Raw genomic sequence first — 12,356 nt, forward strand, 5'->3', positions numbered from 1 at the left:
CAATTCCCAGTCAGGGTACCTGCCTGGGTTGTGGGCCAGGTCCTCAGATGGAGGCTCATGAGAGGCAACCACACAGTGATGTTTCTCGCTTTCGCTTTCTCCATCCCTTCCCCTCTCTCTAAAAATAAATAAATAAAATCTTATTTTTTTTCAAAATAACTAAGTGAAATGGAGATAACCAGCCTATCAGATGCAGAGTTCAAAACACTAGTTATGAGACTTCCGGCCAAGATGGAGGCTCAGACAGACACGCTGTGTCTCCCTCCACAACTAAGAAGGAATATGACTACTACCTCAAAACTAGGGACGACCAGAAGTTCCATAAAATTGAGCTGCATGAAAGTTCAACAAACAAAGAAATAAAGAAGAAATACTCATCCAGATAGGTAGGAGGGGTGGAGCTGGGGTGAAGAGGATGCAGTGTGGTGGCAGCAGCAGTGGTGGCAGTGGCAGGCTGCCAGAAAGCTTAGTCACAATTTTAAAAAGTCAAGAGGACACCTGGGGAGCACTCTCAGCACCAGACAGGACCATACAGCTCACAGTCACAGCACCGGGGAAAATCAAGCCTCATTGCTTCTGACTGTGCAAACCAGTGAGGGTTAGGGCAGAGCAAGAAACAGCCGGTCTCTCAGCAGAGTCCATCTGTTTAAAGGGTCCCCACAGTCCTAGAACATCTGCAGACCCACCCACTCTGGGAACAACAGCAAGGGCAACAACTAGAGAGGAACCAGTCCCATACAAACTGGGAGAAGTGCCTGGAAAAGGGGTGAGTGCTGAGCAAGCAATATTGTTTCCTCTTAGACACCTCCTCCACACATAGCACCACAGCATGGTGAAACAGGCTGCCCTCTACTGATGAGAAACCTAAGGCTCCGCCCCTTACAACGTAACAGGAGAGACAGCTCTACCTAAGGCACAGAGGCAAACAAACACAGGAGCCTGTCAAGATGTGGAGATAGAGAGGTATGGCCCAAAATGGGGAACAGATCAAGGTTCCAGTGGGAGAAATAAGCGACGAGGAGATAGCCAACCTAACAAACGAGGAGATAGCCAAACTAACAGATACAGAGTTCAAAACACTGGTGATAAAGATGCTCACAGGCTTGACAGATATGCTTAAGTACAGCAAATGCATAAGGGAAGAAGTGAAGGCTATGCTAAATGAAACAAAGGAAAATCCACATGAAACCAATGGTGAAGGGAAGGAAACCGGGGTTCAAATCAATGATTTGGAACATAAGGAAGAAAAAAGTCAACCAGTACAGAATGAGGAAACAAGAATTGAAAAAAATGAGGAGAGGCTTAGGAACCTCTGGGAGAACTTTAAACATGCCAACATCTGAACCATAGGGGTGCCAGAGGAGAAGAGAAAGAGCAGGAAATTGAAAACTTATGTGAGAAAATAATGAAGGAAAACTTCCCAAATTTGGGGAAGGAAATACACATACAAGTCCAGGAAGCACAGAGAATCCCAAACAAGCTAGACCCAAAAAGGACCACACCAAGAAACATCACAGTTAAAATGCCAAAGGTTAAAGATAAAGAGACCTTTAGCCAGGCTCATCAAGAAAAAAAGAGAGAAGACCCAAATAAACAAAATCAGAAACAAAAAAGGAGAAATCACGACTGATACCACAGAAATAAAAAGGATTGTAAGAAATTACTACAAACAACTGTATGGCAAGAAATTTGACAACCTAGAAGAAATGGACAAATTTCTAGAAACATGTAACCTTCCAAAACTGAATCAAGAAGAAGTAAAAAGTCTCAACAGACCAATAACAAAGAAGGAAATTGAAACAGTAATCAAAAATCTCCTGGCACACAAAAGCCCTGCACCAGATGGCTTCACAGGCGAATTTTACAAAACACTTAGGGAAGAACTAACTCCTACCCTCCTCAAACTATTCCAAAAAATCCAAGAAGAGGGAAAAATCCCAAACTCTTTCTATGAAGCCAGTATTACCCTAATTCCAAAACCAGGTCAAGACACAACAAAAAAAGAAAACTACAGGCCAATATCACAGAAGAACATAGATGCTAAAATCCTCAACAAAATATTGGCAAACAGGATCCAGCAATACATCAAAAAGATCATACACCATAATCAAGTGGGATTCATCCCAGGGATGCAAGGATGGTTTAATATTCGCAAATCAATAAGTATAATACATCACCTAAACAAAATGAAAGACAAAAATCACATGATCATATCAGTAGATGCAGAAAAAGCATTTGATAAAGTACAACACCCATTTATGATGAAAACACTCGGCAAAATGGGAATAGAGGGATCATACCTTAACATAATTAAGGCTATATATGAGAAACCTGAAGCCAACATCATACTCAATGGACAAAAACTGAAAGCATTACCCCCAAGATCAGGAATAATACAAGGATGTCCACTCTCTCTACTCCTATTCAACATAATGTTGGAAGTCCTAGCCACAGCAACCAGACAAGAAAAAGAAATAAAAGGCATCCAAATTGGGAAAGAAGAAGTAAAACTATCATTATATGCAGATGACATGATAGTATACATAGAAAACCCTATAAACTCCACTGAAAGACTGCTCTATATAATAAGTGAATTTGGCAAAATAGCAGGGTACAAAATAAATATACAGAAATCTAAGGCATTTCTGTACACCAACAATAAAATATCAGAGACAGAGACAAAAAAGAAAATACCATTTACTATAGCAACAAGAAAAATAAAGTACCTAGGAATAAACTTAACCAAAAAGATAAAAGATCTGTACTCTGAAAATTATGTAACATTGAAGAAAGAAATTAAGGAAGATACAAATAAATGGAAGCAAATACCATGTTCTTGGATGGGAAGAATCAACATCATCAAAATGGCCATACTACCTAAAGCAATTTACAGATTCAATGCAATCCCTATTAAAATACCAATGACATATTTCACAGACCTAGAACAAATACTCCAAAAATTCATATGGAACCAAAAAAGACCTCGAATAGCAAAAGCAATCTTGAGACAGAAGAACACAGCAGGAGAAATCACAATACCAGACACCAAACAATACTATAAAGCCACTGTGATCAAAACAGTCTGGTACTGGCATAAGAACAGACATATAGATCAATGGAACAGAATAGAGAGTACAGAAATAAATCCAGGAATATACAGTCAATTAATATTTGATAAAGGAGGAAGGAACATAAAATGGAGTGAGAAGAGCCTCTTTACCAAATGGTGCTGGGAGAACTGTAAAGGGATGTGCAAAAAAATGAAACTAGACCACCAGCTTACACCACACACCAGAATAAACTCAAGATGGATCAAAGACTTAAATGTAAGCCGTGACACCATAAAAGTCCTAGAGGAAAACATAGGCAGGAAAATTTCGGATATCCCACGTAACAATATTTTCACGGATACATCTGCTAAGGCAAGAGAAATAAAGGAAAAAATAAACAAATGGGACTACATCAAACTAAAGAGTTTCTGCTCAGCAAAAGAAAACATCAGCAAGATGAAAAGGAAACCAGCCGTATGGGAAAATATATTTGCCAACGATATCTCAGACAGGGGACTGATCTCCAAAATACATAAAGAGTTTATATGACTCAACATCAAGAAAACAGACAACCCAATTAAAAAATGGGCAAAGGAACTGAACAAACACTTCTCCGAAGAGGACATACAGAAGGTCCATAGACAAATGAAAGAATGCTCAACATCACTAGCCATCAGAGAGATGCAAATAAAAACCACAATGAGATGCCACTTCACACCAGTCAGAATGGCCATCAGCAACAAATCAACAAACAAGTGCTGGCAAGGATGTGAAGAAACGGGAACCCTACTGCACTGTTGGTGGGAATGCAGACTGGTGCAGCCACTATGGAAAACAGTATGGAATTACCTCAAAAAACTAAAAATTGAACTGCCTTTTGAACCAGCGATTCTACTGCTAGGATTATACCCCAAAAATCCTAAAACCCTAATTCAAAAGGACTTATGCACCCCTATGTTCATAGCAGCACTGTTTACAATAGCTAAGTACTGGAAACAACCTAAGTGCCCATCTGTAGATGAGTGGATCAAAAAACGGTGGTACATTTACACAATGGAATACTATGCAGCAGAGAGAAAGAAGGAACTCCTGCCATTTGCGACAACATGGATGGAACTAGAGAGAATTATGCTTAGTGAAATAAGCCAGGCAAAGAAAGAAAAATACCATATGATATCACCTAATACGGGAAACTAAAGAACAACATAAACAAATGAACTAAATAGGACAAGGAGCAGAATAACAGTCAATAGGGGGGAGTGGGAGGGAGAGAAGGGGGATAAGTAAGGGAAGGGTTTAGTCAAGGAATGTGTATAAATGACTCATGGACATGGACAATGGGGGGGGATATGATTGTGGGAGAAGGGGTGGGCTGGGTGGGGGGAGCAATGGGGGAAAAATGGGACCACTGTAACTGAAAAACCAAAAAATAAAATTAAAAAAATAAATAAAGAGAGAATCTTAAAAGCAGCAAGAGAAAAGCAGGAGTTACCTACAAAGGGGTGCCTAAAAGACTATCAGCTGATTTCTCAAAAGAAACTTTGCAGGCAAGAAGGGACTGGCAAGAAGTATTCAAGGTGATGAAAAGCAAGGACTTACAACCAAGATTACTCTATCCAGCAAAACTATAATTTAGAATGGAAGGGCAGATAAAGTGCTTCCCAGACAAGGTAAAGCTAAAGGAGCTCATCATCACTAAGCTATTATTATATGAAATGTCAAAGGGACTTACTTAAGAAAAAGATCAAAATTATGAACATTAAAATGACAACAAACTCGCAACTATCAACAACTGATTTCTGAAAAGGATGAGTATTAAAACCATTGGCATTAAAAAGGCAACAACAGACTTGGAGGTGGGGGGATGATCTGCCTGCAGTACTGGGGATGAGTCAGCACTGGGACCCGGTCGGCTGCCTCCCCAGTTCTCCCCTCAAAGCCACCACACCAAACTCTCCCCAAGCATCTTTAGTCCTCTCTGCCTCCCCTCCACTTGAGCCCAGGATTATGTCTGCTATTTCTCATCATAAGTGCCTAAATAACCTTGATTCATTTTGTTATATCTGTGGCAGTTTCACCATTCCCAGTCAAAGGACAAACATCAGCGCATTTGTCATGCAAGCCTATTTTGCATATTTTAAAGTAAAACTTGGTGATCAAGATAAATCTTGGGCCCCTCACATGGTGTGCAAGCAGTGTGTTGAGAATTTATGGATATGGACAAAGGGAACACGTGATAAATTGCCATTTGGTATACCTATGGTTTGGCGAGAGCACAGAGATCATTCAAGTGACTATTACTTTTGTATAGTGAAAACATCAGGCTAGAACAATAAAAATAAATGCAAAATAGAGTATCCTAGTCTACCATCAACTATACACCCAGTACCACATTTAGCTGAAATCCCAGTGCCAGTTTTCATTGAACTACCCTCTTTTGAAAAACAGAAGTATGGTGAAGAACTAAATGACAGCAACAATGAAGATTTTGAAATTGAAGATGACTCAGTTCATAAGGGATTTGATCAGCATGAGTTCAATGATCTGGCACAAGATTTGGGACTATCCAAAAAGGCTTCAGAACTCGTAGCATCAAGACTGCACAAGAAAAACTTGCTTGAAAAAGGAGGGAAGGCATCCTACTTTTGATCAAGAGAAAGTGCATTTCTGCAGTACTTTCAAAGTGACAGTGGCTTTGTGTATTGCCATAACATACATGGTTTAATGGAGGAACTGGAATTCCAATCCAGAACACAACTGAATGGTGACTGTTCATCAATAGCTCAAAGCTGATCTTGAAGTGTGTCCTCCTCCACAATGGTAATTTATTTGATGCAGTCCCAACTGGCCATTCAGTTTGTTTTCATGAAGAATATGAAGACATAAAGAGAGTCATTGATCTGTTGCAATATCACTAGCACAGTTGGGTCATCTGTGTTGACCTTAAAATGGTCTGCTTCCTTCTTGATCAGCAATGCGAATACACCAAGTATCCCTGTTTTCTGTGTATATGGAACAGCAGAGCTCAGGAGAAGCATTGGGTGGAGTCAAATTGGCCTCCAAGATCTGACCTCAAACCTGGTGATCCAAACATTCTACATGAGCCACTTGTTGACAGAAAGAACATTGTATTCCTACCTCTGCACATAAAACTGGTTCTCATGAAGCAATTTGTTAAAACTTTGCCAACTGGAGGAGACTGTTTCAAGTATCTCATTTTGGCATTTCCTAGCCTGTCGTTTGAAAAGATAAAATACCTTAATATGTGTTTGTTAGAAGAACTTTACTATTGTACACAATTTGACTTACAGTAACAATATGTAGCCATCATATGAATAAAATAACTCTAAATAAACAGTATTAAAAAAAAAGGCAACAATACAACTATCAACAACTGAATCTAAAAACAAACAAACAAACTAAGCAAACAACCAGAAAGGAACAGAATCATAGGTATGGGGATTAATTTGGAGGGTTATCAGCTGGGATCAGGTAGGGGGAGAACGGGGAAATAGCGCAGGGATTAAGAGGCATAATTGGTAGGAACAAAATAGACAGAGGGATGTTAAGAATAGTATAGGAAATGGAGAAGCCAAATGACTTATATGCACAACCCTTGGACATGAGCTAAGGGGGTGGGATTGCTGGAGGGAAGAGGGGTACCAGGAGGAGGGTGCCAAAGGGAAGGGAATTGGGAAAAATTTAATAGCATAAATAATAAAATATACTTAAAAAACTTAAAAAGGAATATATCAGAGCACTTTTCCTTAACAAGGTCTGCCCCTAAGGGATACTGTTATACCCCAGAGCTTAACCTGCTGGGATTTTATCAGGGCCTAATCTATTTGGAGGAAGGGAAACACCTAACTCCATTCGGCTCCAGCCTCCCACATGGTGGAAGAGAAACACCCAATTCCAGCTTCCTTTAGCCATCTGCCTCACCTAAGGCATGGGGTGTTATGGTGGTGGGTAATGAGAAGCACTGATAGATTTCACAGTCCAGAGGCTTTCCAAAAAAACTAAGACCTAATAATAGGACTATAAAATGTTTCTCCTTTCCCCATACCTTATCACAACACCACTAAAGCTCTATTTGCCAGAGTTCCTTTCACCCTTTAGAATATCTTCTGATTTTTGTTAAAATCAGAAGATATTCTAAAAGGCAAAAATCACAGTTTGAAGAGACTACACAAGCATCAGAAGAACCAGAGTCAGATATGGTAGGGATGTTGGAATTATCAGATTGGGAATATAAAACAGTTATAATTGATATGCTAAGGACCATGATAGAAAAAGCAGTGTTCAGGAACAGATGGGTAATGTGAGCAGGGAGATAAATATTATAAGAAAAAATCAAAAAGAAATGCTGGAGATGAAAAAACACTAACAGAATGAAGAATGCCATTGATGGCCTATTAGTACACTGGACATGGTTGACAAAAGAATCTCTGAGCTTGAGAATGTGACAAAAGAAACTTTCAAAAGTGAAAAACAAAGAAAAATAAAGACTGAGTTGCGCCCCCCCCCCCAAATATCCAAGACTTGCAGGATAACTACAAAAGGTGTAACATATGTGTAATGAGAATACTAGGAGAAGAAAGAAAGGAACGAAGCAATATTTGAAGCAATAATGACAGAGAATTTCTCCAAATCAAAGTCAAACAACAAGAACCAGGAAATTTAGAAAACACCACTATCAGCAGGAGAAATGTCCCAAAAAACACACTTAGGCGTATCATATTCAAACTTCAGAAAAATAAAAAAGAAAAAAATCTTGAAACCAAAACACCTTACCTACAGAGGAGCAGTGATAAGAATTACATCCAACTTCTCCTTAGAAATCATGCAAGCAAGAGAGTGGAATATAATATTTAAAGTGTTGAGAGAAAAACTACCAACTTAGAATTCTATACCCTGTAAAATTATCTTTAAAAAGTAAAGGAGAAATAAAGACTTTCTCACAAAAATAGAAATTGAGGGAATTTATAGCCAGTAGACCTGTCTTGAAAGAAATGTTAAAAGGTACTTTGGAGAGAAGGAAAATGATATAGATCAGAAATTCAGATCTACATAAAGCTAAGAAGAGCATTAGAGAAGAAATAAATGAAGGTACAATAAAAAGTTATATTTTCCTTATTCTTAATAGGCCTAAAAGATAGCAGTTTGTTCAAAATTATAGCAACAATGTATTCAGCTATGTAATATATATGTATACAGATATATGTTTATGTATAAGTAAAATGGATGACAAATGATACAAAGGATGGAAGGGAAAAATTAGGAATATTTTGTTATTATAAGGTATTTGTACTATCCATGAAGCAGTATAATGTTATTTGAAATGGGTGAGGATTAATTGTAAATGAATAGTGTAAATTCTGGGGTGACACCTAAAAAAGAAGTACTAAAAGAAGTATAACTGGTATACTAAGAAAGGAGAGAAAATGGAATTACAAAATCTCAATTAAAAAACTACAGAAGGCAGAAAAGTGTGGAAGACAAAAATAGGAGCAAAGAACAAGGGCAATCAATAGGAAATAGTAATAAATTTGGTAGATATTAATCCAACTATATCAATAATCACTTTAAATGTCAAGGATCTAACTAGAACAATTAAAAGATAGTGGTTGTCAGAGTGGATTCAAAACAAGACCTAACTATATATTGTCTATAAGAAACCTACTTTAAATATAAAGACACATAGATTAGAAGTAAATAGATAGGGGAAAACACCATGCTAACATGAATGAAAAGAAAACAGGAGTTGTTATATTAACTTCAGACAAAACAGACTTCAGAGCAATAAGTTATCAGGGATAAAGAGGGTATTATATAATGATAAAGGGGTCAATACTTCACGATGACACAATAATTGGCCTCTTGTACGTGCCCTGACCAGGAATCGAACCTGCAACCTTTTGGTGTTGGGGAGACACTCCAACCAACTGAGCCACCTGGCCAGGGCCAGGGCCCTGTATTTTGAAGACCCAATAGACTGGGACCTCACTGCATACTTAAAAAAAGCTAAGGCAGCTGACTGATTGGCTAGCTGCTTAGTGGCTGAAACAAAGAAGAGGCTGCTGCTGCATTGGTATAAGCTTCAACTTTAGAGTTTATCTGGACAAAGAAAGCTCAAGTGTTTCCTGTAGACTAGATGTGGGCCACATACACACATATACCCAAGAGAGATGTCATGGTGTTGTCATGGATCTGTCCTGTAGGGCTGCCTAAATACGTAAACACAGCTTAACAGAAAGATGCAGGAGGTATCACAATGTAAACAACCAATTGAAATAGAAATGTATTTGCCAAGATCAAGAAGTCAGCAGATGAGAGATCTACATGGAGTTCACCTAAAGTACCCCATGAGTCAGCTTTAAAAATCTGCCACATCCAGGAAGCAATGATGTTAGAAAGTGCAGTAGTAATAGTCAATAAGAATTTCTCCTTTCCTCTTCACTCTCGTCCCTTCCCAGAGCACTAATCCCTGAGCGGTCCTGTTGTAGCAAGCAGGAAGAGAAGGAACAGAAGCCTTACATCATAGAAGGAAAAAAGAAACTGTTCATGTCCTCCTTCTCTGACTGTAAGATACAATAGTCTAAGATGGAAGAGACGAGAAGCCTCAACTTTAAAACAAACGTTTTGGCAAAACGTTTCCCTTTGAGGACTTTTTTCATAAAGGGAAACAAAAAAGAAAAGTCGTTCAGGGCAAGAGCGAGTGAATAGGGAGGGTGGGACATGGGAGTCATGCTATTTTTGGTCAAAAACTGCTGAACACTCAACATGGTGTGGGCAGGTGTGCTCATAAATCACCCATCAAGAAGTGGACAAAGTGGTGAGGCTTCAAAAAAAATTCACTGAAGCTGAATGCAGCCTCTCACAGCAATGCCAGCTAGCACACTGATACAGCTGGGTTCCTAGCACACTCATCTAGCGGGGGAAGCCTGTACTACATGGGGCCTGCCCTCCATAAGATAATTCCAGTTTTTTTGGGTCCCCCTTCATACAGTCATTTTGGAAAATAGCTTGTCAATTTCTTATAACGTTAAACATACACTTATACAAGCCAGCAATCCCACTCCTGGATACTTATCTAAGAGAAATGAAAACTTACATTCACCCCAAAATCTGTATATGAATTTTTATAGGTATTTTATTCATAATTGCCCCAAACTGAAAACAACTCAAGTGTCCTTTACCTGGTAAATGGATAAACAAATGTGGTACAGCCAATAGAGTAATATTACTCAGTAAATAGAAAGGAATGAATTACCGATACACACAATATCATGAATGAATCTCATGTGAGTTATGCTAAGTGAAACAAGCCACATTCAAAAGGTTACCTACTGTATTTTGATTTGTAGGACATTCTGGAAAAGGTAAAATTATAGGGACAGCAAGATTAGTGCTTGCCATAACTGCATTTGTTGAGACTCAAAAATGTACCCTAAAGAGGATAAATTTTACTGTGTATATACTATACCAAAAAAGCAATTTATGAAACAAAGGACAAAAATTTCTGAAAGCTCTTTGATTCTGAGCCCTAAACAGTAAACAGGAAATCAGAGCCTCACTAAATCTATAGGATTTAGCCTGAGTAAGAAGTGGTTAATTAGGTCAGGTGGTTATCTAATAGTAGAAGCTAGCTATGGAATGGAGATAAGGGAAACATAATTTATGTCCCAAGAGCTATAGTCATTAAATTAGCAATGTTATCCCTCAAAATAACCTAAGTTAATCAATTTGATCACTCTCAAAACTCTAAGGGAAAATAGGAGACAAAAATTAAGTTGCTTTTTGGTTATAACCTATAACTTACAAGTCATGCTTATTCAACTTAATGACTACACTTGGTTTGATAACTTTTTTCATGAACACTTGTGCTCATGGTATATGATTTTATATTTTATAAATTATACAGTAATATTTTTGCTATTATTTTACTCTATTATAAAATTTTAAATGTCTTATTTTATGTTATCTGCCACCTAAAGAAACTTGTGAGTTAACACTACTTCTTAGCTCAGGACTTGGATTTTACCAGAATAAATCAGATTGCTCCTATAAACTCTTTCAGATTACAAGAATTCAATTTTCCAAATTCTTAGTTTGGAATATTAAATAATTCTCTGTCCTGAAAAAGGTTATGTAGACTCCAAAACTCTTCACTTCCAGTGCAATAATTTCCAATGGTTTTAAGTGAGAATCTGGCTTAACAGAATTTGGAAATGTGGATCCACGTCACTCACCTTCCCTATTCTAAGACTCTTTGGTGTATCCTGGAATATAAGCACTTAATTTACTTCAAGTTAGGCCTAGATATGACAACTGCTTTAAGGAATGTTACTGAATATAAGGTGGACAAAAGCATTCTACTATGATATTCTGGTGCTTCCAATAATAAAGGGTGGAATTCAAAGTGGACTTATCTAATGTTAGATTAGGTTTCATGGTATTATATCTTTTTTTGTTTGTTTGTTTGTTTGTTTGTTTATTTGTTTTATATTATTCCAGAGTGACATCTGCAGGCCTCTGGAGAGAAACATTAAATGACTAATACTGGTGCTGCAAGAGAAAGTCAAGTTAGGGGAAACAAAATGTATATGATCAAAGACCCGATATCAGAGTGCTCCCAGTCCTTAACTTACTTTGATTGAATGGATGCAAGAGATTTTCTGAAGGTAGAATTAACATCTAGCTGGAACAGCATAGGAATAGCTGGGTACCCACCCAGCTGGGCCCACAGTGAATGTATTGATGTCTTCTCAGCTATTGGGTAGCTTGAAGTTGACTGATCAGCATTCCAGATGGCTTCCATCTGGTCTTCCTTTCTAGAGAGTCAGAGAGCAATAACTGGAAGCACCAAACTCTTCTGAACTCCATAGCCAAGTAAAATATATGATTCTTATTCTCCCCTCTTTTCTTCACCACCACCACCCTTTCCTGTAATGCCTTCCTTCACACTGAGGAACATTAGCCATGCCCTCTTTGACTGAGGAAGGGATTAAAACAGCAGAATTTGCTAAAATAGCTCTCCCCCACTGAAAGCTGCATTTCCATGACTTCACCTAGTAATTCATTTTAAAACTATCTTCTTAGCTGCCTGGAGGATACGGACCATATCCAGGCTATTTTTTCTCCAGTGACAATCTTTATCCCCTTTCTTTCCAAAGTTCCTACCTTCTTTTTTTTTTTTAAAGTAATACTTCTAAGTTTCTTCATTGTGTATTAATTTGTTGCTTAGTAAGGAAGAATCAGCTTCATTTTTTAAAAAAGGAAATCAAAATCAGATGTTAAATATTT

The 12,356-nt window shown here is 38.0% G+C and overlaps 1 protein-coding gene across 1 annotated transcript in view; it reads right to left on the reverse strand.

The window, feature by feature from the left end:
- FAM186A (family with sequence similarity 186 member A) overlaps positions 1-12,356 on the reverse strand; it is a 64,799-nt gene that overhangs the window by 2,015 nt on the left and 50,428 nt on the right. Inside the window, 1 exon segment of the mRNA XM_090275126.1 lies at positions 11,702-11,880. Coding sequence (XP_090131252.1) covers positions 11,702-11,880 — 179 coding nt within the window.

The sequence above is a fragment of the Furipterus horrens genome, unplaced genomic scaffold (assembly GCF_987537825.1).
Source record: "Furipterus horrens unplaced genomic scaffold, mFurHor1.1.pri manual_scaffold_4, whole genome shotgun sequence".
Lineage (NCBI taxonomy): Eukaryota > Metazoa > Chordata > Mammalia > Chiroptera > Furipteridae > Furipterus > Furipterus horrens.